The sequence below is a fragment of the Grampus griseus genome (assembly GCF_964374135.1).
Source record: "Grampus griseus genome assembly, chromosome: 19".
NCBI lineage: Eukaryota > Metazoa > Chordata > Mammalia > Artiodactyla > Delphinidae > Grampus > Grampus griseus.
The window spans coordinates 53,925,120-53,945,215 of NC_139013.1; the positions used below are offsets into that span (position 1 = coordinate 53,925,120).

Genomic DNA, 20,096 nt, shown 5'->3' on the forward strand with positions numbered 1-20,096 from the left:
TGCAAATGGCATTATTTTGTGTTTTTTTATGGCTGAGTAGTATTCCATTGTATATATATATGTGTGTATATATATATATATGTGTGTGTATATATATATATATATATATATATATATATATATATATATATATACACACACCACATCTTCTTTACCCATTCATCTGTCTGTGGACATTTAGGTGGTTTCCATATCTTCGCTATTGTGAATAGTGCTGCTGTGAACATAGGGGTGCATGTATCTTTTTGAATTATAGTTTTGTCTGGACATATGCCCAGGAGTAGGATTGCTGGATCATATGGTAACTTTGTTTTTAGTTTTTTGAGGAACCTCTATACTGTTTTCCATAGTGGCTGCACCAACTTACATTCCCACCAACAGTGTAGGAGGGTTCCCTTTTATCCACACCCTCTCCAGCATTTGTCATTTGTAGACTTTTTAATGATGGCCATTCTGATGGGTGTGAGGTAGTACCTCATTGTAGTTTTGATTTGCATTTCTCTAATAGTTAGCAGTGTTGAGCATTTTTTCATGTGCCTTTTGGCTATTGTATATCTTCTTTGGAGAAATGTCTGCTTAGATCCTCTGCCCATTTTTGGATTGGGTTGTTTGTTTGTTTTGTTATTGAGTTGTGTGTGCTGTTTGTATATTTTGGAGATTATGCCCTTGTCGGTCGCATCATTTGTAGATATTTTCTCCCATGCTGTAGGTTGTCTTTTCGTGTTTTTTTTTTATGGTTTCCTTTGTTGTGCAAACGCTTGTAAGTTTGATTAGGTCCCATTTGTTTATTCTTGTTTTTATTTCTATTGCTTTGGGAGACTGACCTAAGAAAATATTGATACATTTTATGTCAGAGAATGTTTTGCCTATGTTCTCTTCTAGGAGTTTTATGGTGTCATGTCTTATGTTTAAGTCTTTAAGCCATTTTGAGCTTATTTTTGTGCATGGTGTGAAGGTGTGTTCTAATTTCATTGATTTACCTGTGGCTGTCCAGTTTTCCTAGCACCATTTGCTGAAGAGCCTGTCTTTTTCCCATTTTATATTCCTGCCTCCTTTGTCAAAGATTAATTGACCATAGGTGTGTGGGTTTGTTTCTGGTCTATCTATTCTGTTCCATTGATCTGTGTGTCTCTTTTTGTACCAGTACCACATTGTTTTGATTACTGTAGCTTTGTAGTATTGTCTGAAGTCTGGGAGAGTTATGCCTCCTGCTTTCTTGTTTTTTCCCCCCTCAGGATTGCTTTGGGAATTCTGGGTCTTTTATGGTTCCATATAACTTTTTGGATTATCCTAGTTCTGTGAAAAATGTCATTTGATAGGGATCACATTAAATCTGTAGATTGCTTTGGGTAGTTTTGTGAATTTTAACAATATTCTTCCAATCCAAGAACATGGGATATCTTTCCATTTCCTTGAATCCTCTTTTATTTCCTGTATTAATGTTTTATAGTTCTCAGCATATAAGTCTTTCAGCTCCTTGGTCAGGTTTATTCCTAGGTTTTGTGTGTTTTTTTGGTGCGATTTTAAAAGGTATTGTTTTTTTGCGTTCCCTTTCTGATGTTTCATTTTTAGTGTAAAGAAATGCAACCGATTTCCAAATGTTAATCTTGTGTCCTGCTACTTTACTGAATTCCTTTATTAGATCTAGTAGTTTTTCTGTGGAGTCCTTAGGGCTTTCTATTTATCGTATCATGTCATCTGCATATAGTGACAACTCTACCTCTTCCCTTCCAATTTGGATACCTTTTATTTCTTTTTCTTGTCTGATTGCTGGGGCTAGGACTTCCAATACTATGTTGAACAGAAGTGACCCACCACCATCTTTCTCATCATCATCACCATCACCATCACCATCATCATCACCATCATAGCAGCTACTGTATACTGAGTATTTGCTATGTGACAAGCACAGTGCTGAGCATTTTATGTAATTTTTTCATTCAGTCCTTACTACAGTGTTATGAGATAGCTACTACAGTGATTTCTGTTGTGGTGTGGAGGTCACAGTACTAGTAATGGGTGAAGCTGGGGCTCACACCGTGGTCTCTTGAGTCTGTACCCCTGCCTTCATGCTGGAGCCCTGTGATACCCCCATCCCAGTGCAGAGACACTGACCCTAGGTGTCCCCCCACCCCTGCACCAGATCTCCACCCACGATCCCTCCCCAACTCCTTTCCCCTCTGTGCCCCTTCCCTTCCCGCCACAGGTGTATGAGGGTGGGAGCAACGTGGACCAGTTTGTGACACGCTTCCTCCTGAAGGAGACGGCCAGTCAGATCCAGTCCCTGCTGAGCTCGGTGGAGAGTGCGGTGGAGGCCATCGAAGAGCAGACCAGCCAGATCCGGTGCGTTGGTGGGACCTTGTGGGGGCCTGTGGGAGTGGGCCGTGTGTGTGCTGACCTGCTGCCTCTTGGGGACGTTCGTGTGCTTGGGGGCTGGGTGACCTTGGGCAAGCTGCTGTTCCCCTCTGTGCCTCCACTTCCCCAGCTCTTTAAGTGGGGACGATATATACCTGCCTCCTCACAGAGTTATGACTAGTTCCTAGACTCTGGTCCGTTTGGCCCCATTTCCATATTGCTCACACTATTGTTTAGCTAAAACTATTCTGTTGTTTGACTCATTTTTTAAAACCTGGGAATAAATTTAGGAAACTCTGGTGGCTATTACCATCATTCGAAAACAAGTATCACATGCTGTGAGTGAAGAAATAGTAAAAATCAGCGCTGTTGGTGCCCGCAGTCAGCTTGGACCCTGAGGCCTGCTCCCTCTTTGTTCAAAAAGAGAGGCTGTGAGATCATAGATGGGCATTGAAAACAGAGGAGCATCAAAGCATGACTTCAGAAAGATTGAAAGAGCAGTGAAATGGAGTGGTTTTCTCCCAATGTTAGTTAGTGTTATTTAAAGCCTTGTTTGTGGGTCCTCGAAGCCGTGGAAAAGTACCTGGTGTCCCCCCTCTTTGCAGGGGGGCACTGTTGGGGCGGTGAGATGGGGGTCCGGAGAGTTAGCAGTCTCGTTCCGGCCTGGCAGGGCCAGCCCCTGGGGGCCACGAGCCCTCCCATTTGCTGTCCTAAGTTCCGGCCAACTCCTCTGTGCCGGTTCTTCCCTGAAGAGCTGATGTGCCCGGGGCAAAGGGGGAATAAAGAAATAGAAACAGGCGGGGGCAGCTGCCAAGTGCCCATGCGTTACTGAGCCTTGAGTCTCTGCCGCGGTTTCCCAGGCAGAGACCCGGCACAGCAGGGTGTTGGTTGCTGGGCCTGGGGGGTTGTGTTTTTTTGGTTGGTGGGGGGCTTGTCCCAGTCACATATGACTGCAAAGGCTGCTCAGTGATGCTGTTCGCAAAATGCCTTTGCTCTGAGCACCTGCAGCCCGGTCACCTAGGATATGCACAGTGCAGATTCCTGGGCTCCGGCCGTGCCCGCTGGATTAGGGTCCCTGGGAGCTGGGCCCAGGACTCTGCATAGCTGATCAGTCTTGTGATTCTGAGGGTTCCCAAGGTTAACAGCCTCAGCTCTGGAAGCTGTCACATAGATTTTCTTCATTTTTTTTTTTCATCACTCTCTTGATTTAAAAACCTGCGGTTTCTCTCCTGCTGCAGAACAGATAGGACCGCTGCGTGATTTTCAGAGCCCATTTCCTGCGCTTTGCCAGTTCCGTCACGTGTCAGCCGTTAAACCTGCCTGCCCCCTTTTTGGAAGCTTACTTGGGGATGTTGTTGGCAGGAGTGGCACATCGCGATGGGGAGACACATCTGCTTCACAGGCACTGCCGCCTCAAACTGCCCAGATCTCAGCTGTTTCGGCTCTCAGCTGCAGGTCCCCTGAGCATTCTCTTTCCCAGGCCTAGGGACGCCGTGACCCAGGCACGAGCCACTGGTTCAGACCCTGCCGCCCTTGGGGGACTCCCATGGTTCCCACTCGTGGTCTGAGTTTGTTGAGGCGCCCCGATTGACACCTCAAGGAACCTGCCAGCCTTTCTCCTCCCTTGGCGGAGGGGTAGGGGGGGGTTGGCCCCTCTGCACAGGGAGAGGCTGCTGGGCTTTCAGGCTCACAGGAGGCAAATTCCAGAACCTTACCAAGGCAGCCCTGGGGACCAGGCGTGTCGGCCGTGCACACAGGAGTGTGTGTGTGTGTGTTGGGGGGATATGTGCGTCTGGCTGTATTTTTACGTCTGTGGTGAGTTTTCCAGCATTTTTGCACATGGGGTTTGGGCATTTGTTGAGTCGCTACTACGTGCCAGGCAGTGTTGGGTGGGCTGTGTGTGCATGTCAGGGATGCCGGGTGCTGTGCGTGTGTGTGCACATCAGTAGTGTGCGTGGCGGGTGGTGTCATGACGGGATGGGGCCAGGCTGAGGTCAGGATCACGGGTCTTTGTCAGATGCCCGCTCTCGACTGTGTCTTAGGGCTTCCTTTTTTGGACAGGGGGCTTGTTAGCCAACGCAGGCCCCCACCCCAGAGGGCAGTGAACGCTGAATCGGCTCCCAGCGAGGCCGGCAGGGCCGGGGAGAGGGGCAGCCGTGGGCTGTGGGGAGGCTGGGGGCCTGGCTCAGCCTCGCCCGGCCCTGGAACTAAACCTCCCGGGAACAGGGTCTGGGTTCCTGGAAAGGATCTGAGTTCATCCCAACCCGGCCCCGCTTGCAGCGTGGCCTTGGCCAGTGGGCCTGTTGTCCCCCTTTGTAAAACAGAGGCCACGATGTTCACTTCACAGGGCCGGGGCTCCACGGAGTGAGTTCTCTGCACGTTTCAGCCCCCAGTTGGTGCTTAATGTTTGTCGAAGCTGCCACAGGCGGCCAGAGCCCTGCAGCCCCCCTCATAGTGTGTGTTGCCCCACTCCTCTGCAGACAGAACCACAGCGTGGTGGAGACCTGGTCTGGGAGCTCCACTCCCGTCTACGCCCACAACCACAAGCTCACGGCCGTGGAGCAAGGGAAGAGCTTCCCACTTGGTGAGTGAGCAGTGGCCCAGAGTGGGGGGCACTGGCTGCGGGGTCCTGGGGGGAATTCTGAGAGTGGTCCACATGGGGCTTGGGCCTCCCATGGGGACCGAGCCTGGGAGGGCTGGGGACAGGTCGCAGCGCCGGGGCAGGGCTGGGAGCGCCCCTCCACCTTAGGCCTGGCCCTGCCCCCCCCAATCAGCATCTCTGTTCTTCCTTCCCAGTCACCTCGGACTCCAGGGAGGAGGGCCTGGAAGCCCAGATCAGCAGGTTGGCGGGGCTGATAGGACGGCTGGAGAGCAAGGTGAGCCCACTGAGCCCTCGCCTCTGTCCCTGCATCCACCCTCCGCCCTCCCAGCCCCCAGGGAGTGCAGAGTGAGGCCAGAGCTCGAGACAGGAGTCAGGAAGCCTTGGAAAGGACATTCCCCAGGTGGAGCGCGGAGTAAGGGTGGACGCCGGGAACGGGTCCATTGTGTAGGAGCCGAGGAGAGGAGCGGCTGTGGAGGGCGGGCGGGCAGCCAGGAGGGGCGTCTCGAGGAACAGAAAGTAGTCGGCAGGACCATGGGCAGCAAGGGGACAGAGCTTCAAGGAGGCGTTAAGGCGGCGGCGTGGTCTGGGCAGGTGGTAGCCTAGACCCAGCAAGGTGGTGGGTGAGGGATGGTGACGTCCCAGGAGAGATTAGAATGACCGGCAGCGTGAAGTTTCTTAAAATGGGACGTGACACATCCACAAGTGATGGAAAGTGGCACAGCCTTTATGGGATCGTGTTTTCGGAGAACATTTCACGGCTCGGTAGGCAGTCAGGATACGATTGTGTTCGCTTTGCAGGGCTGCCAGAACTGGGGCTTAAACCCTGGCATTTATTCTCTCACAGATCAAGGCTAGAAATCTGAAATCAGGATGTTGGCGGGGCTGGTTTCTTCTGAAGCCTCTCTCGTTGGCGTGTAGACGGCCGTCTTCTCCCTGTGTCTGTGTGTGTCTGTGTCCTGATCTCTTCTTATAAGGACACCAGTCATATTGGATTAGAGCCCACCCATGTGACCTTATTCTAACTTAATCACCTATTCAAAGGTCCTGTCTCCAAATATAGTCACGTTTCGCGGTACTGGGGATTGGGACTTCAACATATGAATTTTGGGGGAACACAGTTCAGCCCATAACGATTACCATTCGTTGGAAGAAAGAAAATAATTTGCCTTAAGGTTTACCAACAGGCTCCAGTATCAGACTGCCTGTATTTGAATCCTGGCTATACCACTTAACAGCTGTGTGACCTTGGGCCAGTGACCTACCCTCTCTGAACCTCAGAGTCCTCCTCTAACCACAGAGAAAATAATCAGAATGGCACCTCTCACAGGGTCATTGTGAGGATTAAATTAAATGGTGTCTTAATGGCTTAGCACAGAGCCTGCTGCATAGTTAGCATTTAATATTAGCAATGTTGTTCAGCAGTTATTATTAGACATTCTGATGCCAGAACCTATACACATACCATACCTGTATATCAACATAAACCAAGATAGCAGGGATCTCCAGGCTGTGGGGTTGCAGTGGCAAGTTTACATTTTTCCTACTTCTCTGAATTTTTTTATATCTTTTGCAAAAGGGCAAAAGAAAAATAGTGCTTTGATGGGTTTGTGGGTTCTGAGGGATTCGTGAGGGCAGTGGGTGGGGCTCCCCAGGAGGAGGTGAGGCTGAGACTTGGAGAGGAGTCCGAGGGAGGAGGTGGCCATCCCACCTGCAGGTCTGAGGCCGAGGTGGGATCTCCCCCCCCCCCCGCCCCCGCCACCCCGCCCCGCTAAAGCCAGCTGCTGGGTGGGAGCGGTGGGAAAGGCTCGGCGGGGACCCTGAGGCCCGGTTGTCATAACAACTCTGCGGGCGCCCCCAGGGGGAGGCTCTTTGAAGTTTATTTTTAGCGCCCCAGTCGCCCTAACAACCGGCTGGCTGGAAACCAAGGAGCACCTGTGCGTCCTGGAGACGGGGCGGGGGGCCCTCTTCCCAGCCTCTGATTGGCCCGAGCTGCGAGCAGGGGCCAATCCAGGACCTGCTCTGGACCCCGCCCTCCAAGGGCGAACCTGAGCGCTCCTAGCTGTGCCTGGGCTCCTGGAACGCTGGGACGGCGAGGCAGGGAGACGGGGCGGGGGGCGCAGACGTGGGTGCCGCCGTCCCTCCTCCACCCTCCCCTCATCTTTACCTCATCCTCACTGCCGCGGGGCCCAGCTGGCCAGGAGAAATCTAGGGAACCAGTGCTCTCCAGGAGCCCATCTACACGGTTTTAAAAGCACGGAAAGAGACTTGCTCTGCCAAGCAGACCTTGGCCGCCTACAAACGCCGACATGCACACCCTATGTCCCCGGAAAGTCAGTACCCTCTCTGGGGCCGGCTGTGTAATTTATGGGGCCCCTTGTTCCAACATTATTAAGAATGTCCAGGTGGTGACTGCATGGGTCATGGCCCTGCAGATCGGCCGCGTGGGTGCGGGATTGCGCCAGGGACACGGGCTGCCCTCGTGGAGGATGGACAGGGATGGGCACAGAGGTGGCCTTTATTGGGGTGCCCAAGAAAAAGGAAGAAGGATCCTGATTCCGTGGATCAGGAGAGAGGCTTGGCCTCAGACTCAGACTCTGACCCTGGACCAGCTTCTGTGGCCTCTGGGTTCTCTGTTCTGCAGTCATGGTGCTGGGCACCATTACAGACACAAGCACGCGGTCAGGAGCAGAGTGCACGGGCTTCCTGCTTTCCTAGAGCTCACAGTAGGGGCAGCCATGACCTCGGGGAGTCTGGCAAGTTACATAAGATTTCGTAGAGAGGGTTTAGCCCCCAGGGCCGGTGGAAGGCCAGCGAGCACAGACCACCTCATTCAGGCCGTTATATTCATGAGGCGCCAGGGGCTGTGACTGGGGGCGACGTGTAAGTTGTCGGGGAACCTGTTGCCAGCAAGGCTGTCGGCGGAAGTTGTGACAAAACCCCAGCGTCCTGGGTTCAGCACAGTGGAGCCTCCTTCGTGTGCTCTGCAATTGGCGTGCTTGGCCTCTGTGGCTCCAGCGCCCCCTAGATGCCACGGCCAGAAGGGATCTGTGCCACTCCCTGTGGGTGGCCTTGCAGCCTGGCTTCCCGGCTCCTGTCTTGAGCCGGCACTGCCTGGAGGGTGGGCTGAGCCCTGCCCAGAGAGGCCTGGCCCTGGGAGCTCCCACCCGCTCGGGGACTCCAGAGCCGCTGGAACCGTGGGGTGGAGGGGCTGGAGCTCTTCGGTGGCCCTGGGAGCTCCCACCCGCTCGGGGACTCCAGAGCCGCTGGAACCGTGGGGTGGAGGGGCTGGAGCTCTTCGGTGGCCCTGGGTGCTCAGGGGTCACTGTGGTGGTCCTGGGAGCCTCCCTAGCAGCGGTGGCCTCTGTCTCAGGCATCTCTTCATGCTTTGTTGTTGCAGACCCTTTGGTTTGACTTCCAGCAGCATCTCTCGGATGAAGAAAGCACCAACATGGTGAGGACCCCTCCCTCTCCTGTGGCCCCATCCCTGCCTGAGCCAGGCCTCAAGATGCAGGCGGCTTAGTGTCCCTGACACCTCTACCCTGGGACCACCACAAGGGGAGATGCAGCCCCAGCACTTGGCCACCCTCCCCTCCCATGAGCATTCTTAGAGGCTCCAGGGCTGTGATCGGTGGGGCCCGGAGCAACGTAATCAGCAGGACAGTGACGTCAAAATGCTGATTCAATCAGAAACAATTTTGCTGGTCACTCGTTTTGTTGTGTCCTGGACCCGAAGCCTTGCAGGTAGCTCCCAGTCTCTCTGGAGCCTCTTTAAGCGACCCTGTCTGTTTTTTCAGCACTTGTGGGACTACTCCCTGCATTTGGCTTCTTAAGTTTAGCTCACTTTTCGCCAGTTTCCACGTGTAAGAATGAAAAGTGTAAGAATGAAAAGTGTGTGTGTGCAGCGGGGGAGTGGGTCGGTTTTATTCTGAAGAAGTTGTCCTGTCCTGGAGAGGCGGGCTCCTGGGCTGGGCGGGGTCCCGGGGGAGGCGGGATGCCAGGGAGCCCGCAGGGTGGCTCACTGGTCCTGTGGCCCCGGAGCATCTGCAGCTGGTCCGGCAGGAGATGGCCGTGTGCCCTGAGCAGCTGGTCGAGTTCCTGGACTCCCTGCGTCAGTACCTGAGGGGCACCGCCGGAGCCAGGAACTGCTTCCAGTGAGTAAGCCGCGGGGCGCGGTGGTGGCTGGGAGCTGTGTCTGGGGTGGAGGCACAGGGCAGGACCGGCCTCACCCCTGAGAACACAGCGGACCCCAGGGAAGCCCCCTAGCGGGGTGGTCCTAGCGCGGGCTCTTCCTTGCTGCGCAAACGTGCCAACTGACTTAATCTCGCGGACCTCAGCTTACTCATCTATAAAGTGGGTCCACTGCCCGGACCCGCTCCCTGGTGGGGTTGGAGGCGTCAGTGGAATAATGACCGTGGGGGGTACAGGCCAGTGCCTGGCCCCCAGCGCCCACTCAGCGTTAGCCGCCACTCGGGGGCTTCACCCTCTGGTCCCTGCGGCCAAGGCCTGCATCCTTGCTGGGGGTGGTCCCAGAGGGCCGTTGGCGCAAGCTGCCGGGCTGTCTCCCATCCGTGGCCCACCCGTCGGTGCCCAGCGGTAGGCTCCGTGCCTGTTCCCTGCCTCGAGCGTCTCCCTCCCCGGTTGCTTTTTTCCTACCTCAAGAGCACATGTGCCTCCACCTGCTTCCTGGTGAAGCAGGGGGGCCAGGCCTGGGGGTGCAGCGTGACTCAGCTGCTCTTGCTGCACGTTAATTCCAGGTGGTGGCGGAGGGCAGGTGAAGAAAGATGATTCCGGTTGGCGGTGGGCGCTGTGCAGGCCAGTGAACAGGGGGCTTTGGGGAGGGGCTGCGTGTGTGCTCAGGCTGAGTGCTGAGCAGCTCCCCCCGCCGCAGAAGGCCTGGCACAGGCTCGTGCCCAGACCTGGTGTGGCAGTGAGGGTGCCGTGTTTGAGAAAAAGCAAGCAGCTGGTGTGGCTCGACAGAGTGACCCAGGGGTGGGTGGGTCAGATGGCCAGAGAGGCAGGCAGGCCCTGCTCGTTCCGGGGACCAGGGACCATGGGGCAGAGATGCTTAGGCAGGAGGGAGACTCGGTCTTGCCTCCTTTGTGTAAGAAGGGGTGGCAACAGGTGTGCAGCTGGCGGCCAGGGAGAGGCCATGCAGTCACCCGGAGAGGGCACTGGTCTTGGCACGATGTGGGCAGAGCTGGGGTCTGTGTTGGAGTGGGGCTGACTGGACTTGACCATGGCCGGGATGGGGTGGGGGGGCTGCAGAAAGAGGCCGGGCGGGGTGTGAGATGCTTCAGGAACTTGATGGAGGACGGGGCCACAGGCTGAGCGGGAGAAGCCGGGGAGTAAGGCCACGTTAAAGTTCAGATGCCATTCGAGGTGCCGATGTACAAGTGGGGAGATCTGGGGAGTGGTGGGCCACCCGGAGCCACGGGAGCTGTGTGCTCATCAAGGGAGACGGCGTGGAAGAAGGGGGCCTGGGGCTGGGAAGGGCCGGGAGGGGGCAGCATGCAGTAGGGCGTCCTCTCTGCAGCCCCAAACCTGGAAGCAATGCAGCAGACGCCACGGGGCAGGAGTCTCCTGAGGGATGCTTGGGGTTCTGTGCTATTGAGCGTGTGGGAAAAGGAGAAGGAACGGGGGTGGTATCGTGACCTCGGAGGCGGCCGGCCCTCCCTCTCCCGGGGTCGGCCACCTTAGAGGCACCCCCCCACCTTGCTCCATCCCCCCAGCCTGGGTCTCTGTCTTACTTGAAAGGGGGTGAGTACCCTGGTGCTCACACAGGGACGACAGCTCTGGCCTTGGGCCATGTCTGATTCTCCTACTTTTTAAGGATTAAATGAAAAAATGATTATGAAGGACAACGTGGGAGGTGGAGATGCTTTTAGTTTTAAAGGTAGGTTTTTCAATGACTAGAAAGCCTTTTTCAAAGACGTTTCACTGTCGTTCATTCAGCAGCCACGCTGGCCCCTGTAGCGGGCCAGGCCTTGCTCTAGAGGGTAGAGAGGTGCACGCAGCTGATCAGACTAGGTGGCTGGTCCTGGAGGGTTCGGGGGGCCTGATCAGAAAGGGAGCGTCTTACTGAGGGCAGCCTCGGGTGGTGACAGGCTGCCTTGCGGGCCTGTCACCACCTCCGGCTGCTGCAGCTTCTGCCAGCCTCACGTTTCCAGGGTCTTCAGGCAGCCCCGAGCCTGGCTCAGGGGCCGCCCTGTCTGGGGGGGCGTGTGGCCCTGTGTGCACCCCATTGGGGAGCAAGCAGGCCGGCAGCCCCGTGCAGCCACTGAGTCCGGTCTCTCTCCTCTTGCAGCATCGCTGCCGTGAGGCTGGCAGACGGCGTCACCTTCGTGGTCTACGAGTTCTGGGAGACAGAGGAGGAGTGGAAGATGTAGGTGTCAGCCCTCGGCCGGGGGTTAGGTGGTGGGACGGGGGGCGGGGACCTGCCCCGGCCCCCTTTCCAGGCCCTTCCTTGTCCCAGAGGCTCCTTGGCTGGGAGGCTCCACTACTCAGACGGCTGGGCCTCAATCCACTTGGAGGTGGCGTTTCTCAGGCTGGAGCTTGACCCCCTGAACGTGCTCTGCTGGGCCCTGAATCTGCCCTGAATCTGGGAGCGGAGGCCAGGGTTGCTCCTGTTTCAAAACTGCTGCCCAAGGATAAAAATCCAGAAAGTTCTTTCAGTGAAGGTTGCTCAGGGGGAGGCAAGAGCCAGGCTGTGCCCCCGGGGCCCCGGCCCCACCCTCGCACCAGGGCTCTGAGCCCCGAGCTTGGCTGACTGGGGTGTGGCCCCGAGAGCTCACGGGCGGCCCCCTGCGTTGCAGGCACCTGCAGAGCCCCGTGTGCAAGGCGTTCCGGCACGTCAAGGTGGACACGCTGAGCCAGCCCGAGGCCCTCTCCCGGATCTCCGTGCCAGGTAGCGGGGAGGAGGGCCTGGACCAGCTACAGAGGAAGCGGGGACGCCATGGGCCCGGTAGAAATGGCTGAGCTGAGGCCCAAACCACCCTAGCCTCTTCTGTTCCCTTAGCTGCCAGGAAGTGTAGTCCACCAGAGGGGGTCCTAGACAAGGCAGGGAGGCCGGGCCTCAGCCGCGCCCAAAGGCCAGGGCCCTGAGCCCAGCATGCGGCAGGCCTGTGCTAGGGGCCCTGAAAGCACCCCCAGGCCAGGGCAGGCCGCGCTGTGGGACACCCCCCTGCGTTCCCAGCCAGACTGCCATTCCCTCCATGGGCACGTGATCTGCCCCCAGGACACGCACCTCTGTGCCCTTCGTAGGGAGTTGGCACCGGCAGAGGAGCGGCAGCCTGCAGGCCTCACTCTCTGGCCCGGAGGGGGGAGGGGCCACTGCAGCCTCCTCCCCCTGACGCGTCTCCCTCCCTCCTCTCCAGCTGCCTGGTGCACCCTGGGCCGCGACTGAGCCCCTGCCGCCCTGCTCCCTCTGATGAAGGACGTGCACTCTTTTCTAGAAACTGTGGTATACGAGCTGTCTTTTCAGTAGAAGAAGGTCTTTTCCCGCTGGTTGAAGTGAAGGCGAACCCCCGCCGTGGCACTCCCCCGCCCCGCTTGTTGACAGAGCAGCATCGAGCTGTTGGGCCTGCTGCAGCCCGAGGGCAGCAGTGAGTGAGGGGGGAGCGGCCCCGCCCCCAGCGCATGGCCACACAGGACCAGCCCCCACGTCCCCACGTCCCCGGCCGGGCTCCCCTCACCCTTCTCTCCCCTCCTGGTTGCCACTCCTGCGAGGAGCTGGGACCCTGTAGTGCCCCCCAGGCCCGGGCCGAGCCCGCAGGCGGCAGTAGACCCCCATGTAGCCAGTGCCCTGCTAGGCAAACAGCCGCCCGGGACAGGCACCAAATAAACTAGCGTTGGGGACGGCTGCGTGTTTGTTTCCCGTTTTCTAGTTGATGACAGCGGGCGAGTGAAGCTGTCAGGATGCTCGGGGCCCCTTATTAGCCCTGAAACCTGAACCAAGTCGCCTCAGCTGTCTTATCTGTCAAGGGGAAGTGATGCCGCTGAGGTATGTATCTTGACAAACAAACAAGTCACGCCTGTTGCGAGGTGCGGGGGGGTCCCCACGACCACCCTTGGCTCGGTAATTCACTAGAAGGACTCTCAGAACGCAGCCAAGCCATTCTACTCGTGGTTAACGGATTATGGCAGCAAAAGCATACATACAGACTGAACTCAGCACGGCAGAGGGTCCCGGAGGGACCAAGCTTAGGGTGTCCCTTCCCAGTGACACGTGCAGACAGCACCTGGTTCTCCCAGGGCTGCCCTGTGACATTCATTACGCATAGGGAACTGCCAACCAGGGAAGCACCTTCAGAGTTTGCACTGCCGACCTTAGCCTCCAACCCCTGTGGAGGTCAGGCTGACCCCAAGTGGCCCCAGGTAAACAAAGATACACGTGTCAGGACTTTCCAAGGTCCCAGAGGTTCATCACCTCCTAAGAGCCGAGTGCAAAAGCCAGACCTCCCTGGACACAGTCGATCCTTGACTGCACACCCTGTTCCAACAAGCCAGAAAACCCGAGACTTCAAGGTGATTCAAGTCCGATGCTGGAAGTTACCTCTGTAACTTCCTTCCTATTTCCCTGGCCGCAGTGCAGGAGAGACAATACACAAAAGTCCCAAGGGACAAGAAGAGAGACGTGCCTCCCTTTCCCAAAGCAGGGCGGAAAGGAGGGCAGGTAGGGAGGCAGCTGCCGGGGCTGCTGGGGAGCCGGGGAAGCGGGAGACAGAGAAAGGGCCTGGGCCGCGGTGCCCAGTGAAATCATGGGGGCTTGTTGGAAGCGTAAAATGCAGATTCACATCCCAGCTGAACCTACCTACATCCCAGCTGACATGTCAGCATCCTTGCACTCAGCCTCTGTTTTCTCATCTGTGAAGTGGGGAGAAGACCCCTCCTTTTCACGGGAAGGCCACTGCAGGAGGTCCTGCTGACAGCGTCACCTCACCCCACCCTGAGCTGCTACCGTTCCAGGCTGTTTTACAAAAAATAATCTCGGGGTGGAGGCTCTTGGAGGCGCAACGGAGGAAGCCCGCCCTCTGGGTCCGTGACCCTCTGCCCCAGCTCTCGCCTCTTGTAGGCTCGGGGCTGACTGCACCCACGGGCACTTAGCGCCTCCTCAGATTCTGAGTGGGTGGAATAGGCTCTGAAGAGAACAAACCAACTCTAAAAGGGATAAGGGCCTCCACTTAACTTTACACTCCAGTGCGAGGCACTTGGCAGCTGCCGTCGCTGCTTCCTGCGTCATCCTGGGATCTGCAGGTAGGGAAACCGATACCCAAAGGCAAGCAGCTCAGCAGAGGCCACACAGCCACGTGGCACTGCTTCATCCAAACCCAGAGCAGCCCTCAGGGCAGCTGTCTGCCCCCAGTGCTGTGCTCTAACCACCTCGCACACAGCAGAGACAGGTGCAGAGGAACGGCTCCGGGTTAATACGGTCAGATCCCAGTACGGTTCCCCCAACAGTTAAAGATGGAAATACCACGTGACCGAGAAATTCCCTGCCCCGGGTCTATTATAGCAGGCCCAAAAGAATTGAGGCGTTTAAGCCAGCAAGCACTTGTGCCCGCAGCTTATTCACACGAGCCAGAAGGTAGAAACATCACAAATGCCCATCGTGGACGAATGGACAAACCCAGGTCTATCCATGCAGTGGACCGTGATTCAGCCATAAAAAGGCACCTGACCCCGCGGCCACAACACGGGCAATGCTTACACACCCTACGCTGAGTGAAAGCAGCCGGCCACGGAAGGCCACATTTGCACGATCCCATGCACACGACACGTCTGGAAGAGTTAAATCTATAGAAATGGAAACTAGAGTAGGGGTTGCTGGGGGGCTTACTGCTGAGGAAGGCGGTGCTTGTGTGCCAGTGCGGAGGCACCCAGCGCCCCTGCAGCGTGCACTTCAAAATGGTTAACTTTATGTTACGTGAATCTCATTTTTAAAAAAATCACAACTCACCTGCTCAAACAGATGTTCAGCATCTGTGTCCCTTGCCGTGTCCCATTCAAAACCCAAGCCTTCCACGGGAGGCATGTGGCCGCCATCCTGTGTGCGACACAGGCAACCCTCAGGTACTGGGCAGCACCTGGGGGCACCTAGAGCCACTGGAAGGGCACCTCCCCAGGACACTCGAACCCCCTGTCCCATGCTGCTCAGAGCAGGAGAACGAGTCCCCTCGACTGCAGAACGTTACTGGGCCCCATTCACAGCTGTCACTTGAGACAGGAGGTTCTCTGCACTCAAGCACACGTGTCACAACTGACCGGGATCCTGAGACAGGCCAGGCTCTGGGGGTCTATCTGAGCTCATCCCTATGGCTATGCTGGGAGGGAGGGGCTGCCCTCAGTTTCGTTTTAGAGGGGAACAAACAGGATGGGAACCAAGGGCTGGAGGAGGAAGGAAAGGAGGAGGTGCTGACCCAGGTCCCAGGAAGGACACCGAGGCTAAGAATAGCACTCACGGAGGTTTTCCTGGGTCAGCAACCTGAGGACAAGGGCTGTTTAGAGCGGGGACGGAGCCTGCCAAGGAGACAGAGCCGGTAAATGGCAGGCGGAGTCAGCTCCGATGTTCCAGACCCAGAGCCCGTGCTCAGAGCCCGGTGCCGCCACCCTGATCTCAAGCACGCCGCTTGAGCCCCTCTGTCCTCCAGCTGGTATCCCAAACCAGGGGGAGGCGCTCGCGGCTGGAGGAGGTCAGTCCAGGAGATGATCATACCTGCCTCACGAGCTCAGACATCAGAGGGCGGCATCCCAGCCTGCATTTCTGTGCATCATGTCCTTGCGTGATCATGGCCGATCTGAGGCTCAGTCCTATGAGAATCCCCTCCACCTGTCAGAGAGATGGAAACGATCGTACCCAGGGGTGACACCTGTCATCCCTGCAAGAGCCCCACCCTCATCTCTGCTTAGCATTAGTGCCAGGCCACCACCTCCCTGACGTGCCTTCCGGCTTTGGCATAAGCCCTGTGGTCCTATTTCCCTTTTCCCCTTAGCTGCCAGGAAGCTCAGTGTTCACCTCCTCATACTCTCAACCTAGCTTTTCTGGAAATAAAACTACCATTGCTTGGGTGCCCCCACCAGCTGCTGTAAGTACACGATCACCTTTAGTTCTCACACCGTAAGCCCACATTGCCTCATACACAATAAGGCTGGTCTGTTTTGCTGGTGGGGAAATTGATTCTTAGAGGAGGTTCATGAACTTTCCAAATCTTAAGCAAATGGCAGAAAGTATTCACAATCAGTAGTCCAACTCCAAAGCCACTTCATACACTGCCTCTCTTTTTGGCACGACCCTTAACCGCCATGCTTCGTTCTTACCCAGGACCCTCCGTGAAGGACTCTCCGTGAAGGGTCCTATCACAGCCCAGCCTTCCTGGGCAGCAGCACAGTGCCAAGCACACAGGGTGTAGATGATAAGTCTCTGACCATCCAAACCCGCTGCCAGCTCTGGGGTGATACATGCTCCAGGAAGTCAATTCTGCCAGCACATGTGCCTGTTCTGAGGCCCTTGTCCAGGAGGACGCTGTGGCCACTGTGGCCACTGTAGGGTGTGGCAGGCCGTGGTGGGGCTGGTCAGAGAGCACTTGGAGAAGGGGCCTGTGTCTCCCTCACTGGGTCAGAGTCTCCGCCAACAGCCAGGGCACTGGGGGGCAGGGGCCCCATCCCTACCCCCTGGGTCAACTAGTTCCCACCCCCCTTGGCCACTCCTAGGAGCGGACAGAAAATGGACAATGGAATTTAACCCAAAATCAGTCGCAACCCAACTCTGCACCTCACGCGACAGGCGGCCTTGAGTTTCCCAAGCCTCAGTTGCCTCACCTGGAAAATGGGCGAGTTTGAAAACATCACGCTAAGTCAAAGGAACCAGACACAAAAGGCCATGTATTCATGTGGAAAGTCCAGAACGGGCAAATCCCTAGAGACAGAAAGCGGATCCCTGGTTACGGGGAACTGGAGAGAGGGCGCAACAGGGAGTCAGGGCTAACGGGTCCTGGGTTCCTTTGGGGGTGATAAACGTACAGGAATCGGATATTGACTGTACATCTAATGCGCACCGAATTGTACACTTTAAAAGGGTGGACTACGTGGTACATGAATTACATCTCAAAAACCAAAATTAATACAGGTGGATAAACTGGAAAAAACCAAACTCCAACACAGTTCTATCACCACCAGCCTCACACACACGTGACACGAGATAACAAACAAGGCCCGGCTGCTGCCTACCTGGAGGGAGGTGTCTGAAGGACGTCAGCCCACGCAGGCTCTGGCACTGCTGGCTCCTGGCAGACGTCCCAGGGCAGAGGAAGAGCGGCCTGAATCCAGCAACATCCACCCGGGGGTTGCCGGGCCCTGGGCAGGGTCAGTGCCGGGGGCGGCGACGCGGGAGCCCCTGGCCCCGTCCTCCTCTCCTCCCCGGCCGCGGGCAGATCCCTGCCCCCTCAGCCGCAGCTCCAGGCGTGGTTCCTCACCCCCGGATCGGGGAGGGAATCATGGAGCAGACAGTGCGCTTGGCCTCCAGGCTCTTCAGGTCCAGCCAGTGGAAGGGGCGGGGGCTCTCCTCGGGTCCCCCCCCCCACTGGAGCGAGGCCAAGCACAGGCTGTGTGGCCAGCTCTGGGCACGCATCTCCTTGGGCATTCCCCCGTGCCGTGGCACTGCCATCCCCACCGGAGGCCGCCCCAAATGCCCTCTGGGCTCTCACCCACTGAGCAATGCCCTTGCCTCGTGCCTTTGATCTCAGCACCCCAAAGTAGGGCTCTCTGGGCCTCAGCACCTTCCTCCCAGTTATGGGTTTAACTTATTTTTCTGGGGGACACAGTTTAAGCCCTAACCTCTGGAAACCGTGAATGTGACCTTATTTGGAAATAGGATATTTGCAGATCCCAATTAAGTAATTAAGATGAAGCCATACTGAAGTAGGGTGAGCCCTGTAAGAGGGAAATTGAGACATACATAGGGAAGACGGCCACATGAGGGAGGCGGCAGAAATTGTACGCATGCAGCCACATGCCAAGGAGAACCAAGGATGGCCAGCAACCAGCAGAAGCCGGAAGAGGCAGGAGGGACCGTCCCCCTAGAGCCTGCAGAGGGAGGGTGCCAGCCCCGCCCACACCTTGATCTCAGACTTCTAGCCTCCAGACTGTGAGAGAATGCACTGCTGTTGCCAGAAGCCCCCAGTCTGTGGTCACTTGCAGGACAGGCCCAGGACACTAAGAAACTCCTCACCACTGCACCAGAAACCCTGGAAACCAGCAGAAGCCCAAATGAGCAGCCTGGGAAGGCAGAACGTATCCGTTTCTCCAGCATCTTTATGATGAGATAACATCGGTCTCACGGCTGGATGCAGGCAGCCGGACCAGGGCAGCCGTGGAGACCCCATCCCGCTCGGCGCGGGCCGCCCCTCAGAGCAGCTCCATGACAGCCGCCACCGTGCTCTGCCCGAAGATGAAGGTGCCGACGAGCACGGAGACCACCCCCCAGGCCTCCAGGAAGCACCTGCCAAGTCAACAAACGCGCGTCAACACGCGCTCTTCTTCCGGAGATTTGCACAGACGAGCCAAACACATGTAGAAAACTTACGATGTGAAGCCTACTAGAGTCACCAATTTGGAAAAAATTCAGGTTACCCTCCTTTACCTGTAGGGATGGGTTTCTGAGACAACAGGAAATAAAGTACCCATGCAATTGAAAAAACAAAAACAACTCTCACCCGATCTGTTGTTTCATAACCTCGTTCCTTCCCAATATTTTATCAAAGACAAAGAAATAGCGGGAGGGAGACACTAGTTTCAAACTCCCTTCTCTTCCGCTTCTTTTCTTTAGGGGGTTGACGCCCCCGTAAGTGAGGAAGGAGAAGAAAGCCCTAGGTCACACAGATGGGAACAGCGGCGGGGGGGCCACGGAGGAGGGGACAGAGGTGGCTGGAACTGGTGGTCACGAGACCACATCCACAGGCTTCATAACGTAACCAGGAGAGACGGTGCAGACAGTGAGGCAAAAGCCACGATAATAAGATTCCCACGAAATGATAGGGATATTTCTGGCCCGTTAACAAAGGCCACAAGGATCCGTTGTCATGGAAAGACCATCTCCAGTTACGCAGCGTGGCAGAGCGGCAGCTCGGTGCCGTGAACACCCGCCTGCCTGAACGCGGGGAGAGAAGTAAACGTGATGGGGCTGCTGGCTCCTCGGGGCAGCTTTGATGGATCAGGAAGCCCTAAAGCAGCGCTAGGATTAAAAATATCTTTAAAGCCCATCAGTAACAGCTGCTGTGAACTTGGGCTGAGGCACCACACAGAAGTAGCAAGACTTGAAATGGCGCTACAGGGAAAGAACCGTGTAGGAGGCCCCCAGGCAACCGGGGCTGCTGCTAAGCCCAAGGCAGCTTTAGAGATACCCAGAAAAATGCTTCTCAACCCAGAAGGGAGCCCAGCCAGGCCTGCCGCTGTGGGAAGATCAAGCTCGGGCTCCATGTGGCTGGACGAAGGGGAACGAGAGGCTGCAAGTGGGCCCCAAGTTCACGGCTGCTGTGACATAAGAGAATCTGTACTGGGCTGAATGGTGGTCCCCCAAATTCACATCCACCTGGAACCTGTGAACACGACCTCATTTGGAAATAGGGTCTTTGCGGATGTGATGAAGTTGACGATCTGGAGATGAGATCACCATGGACTGGGGGTGGGCCCTAAGCCCAATGACAGGTGTCCTCAGAGGAGAGAAGCAGAGGGAGACTTGAGACACAGACACAAGGGAGAGGCTGTGTGAGGACAGAGGCAGGGATGGGAGTGATGCGGCCACAAGCCAAGGACCACCTGGAGCCACCAGAAGCAGGAAATAGCACAGAACGGAATCCCCCCAAGAGCTTGCAGAGGGCGTGGGGCCTGCTGACACCATGACTTTGGACTTCTGGCCTCCAGAACTGGGAGAAAATACATTTCTGTTGATTTAAGCCACAAGCAGCCCTAGAAAGCTACTAGTGTCCTCTCTAGCCGTCTTGGCCTCAGTTTTCACATCTGTGAAATGGGACCAAGATCTGCACAGACTCCCGGGTCCCTGGCACCGGCTGAGCTCTGGCCCATCACCCGTGCACACACTCTCTTTCTCAGTGGGGTCCAACTGGGCCCCTCGGTGGCAGAGTACATG

The 20,096-nt window shown here is 56.4% G+C and overlaps 2 protein-coding genes across 2 annotated transcripts in view; one reads left to right on the forward strand and one right to left on the reverse strand.

Annotated features, from left to right (window-relative positions):
• Nucleotides 1-12,805, forward strand: part of NECAB2 (N-terminal EF-hand calcium binding protein 2) — a gene marked incomplete at its 5' end in the record, with an annotated part of 38,175 nt that extends 25,370 nt beyond the window's left edge. The window contains 8 exons of the mRNA XM_082676664.1: nucleotides 2,207-2,343; nucleotides 4,836-4,939; nucleotides 5,152-5,231; nucleotides 8,355-8,408; nucleotides 8,996-9,108; nucleotides 11,262-11,339; nucleotides 11,770-11,861; nucleotides 12,331-12,805. Coding sequence (XP_082532790.1) covers nucleotides 2,207-2,343; nucleotides 4,836-4,939; nucleotides 5,152-5,231; nucleotides 8,355-8,408; nucleotides 8,996-9,108; nucleotides 11,262-11,339; nucleotides 11,770-11,861; nucleotides 12,331-12,359 — 687 coding nt within the window. The 3' untranslated portion in view covers nucleotides 12,360-12,805. The remainder of the gene's footprint in view (nucleotides 1-2,206; nucleotides 2,344-4,835; nucleotides 4,940-5,151; nucleotides 5,232-8,354; nucleotides 8,409-8,995; nucleotides 9,109-11,261; nucleotides 11,340-11,769; nucleotides 11,862-12,330) is intronic.
• A 5,550-nt stretch (nucleotides 12,806-18,355) lies between these two features.
• Nucleotides 18,356-20,096, reverse strand: part of SLC38A8 (solute carrier family 38 member 8) — a gene marked incomplete at its 3' end in the record, with an annotated part of 30,335 nt that continues 28,594 nt past the window's right edge. The window contains exon 11 of the mRNA XM_082677923.1: nucleotides 18,356-18,449. Within this exon, the coding sequence (XP_082534049.1) occupies nucleotides 18,356-18,449 (94 nt within the window). The remainder of the gene's footprint in view (nucleotides 18,450-20,096) is intronic.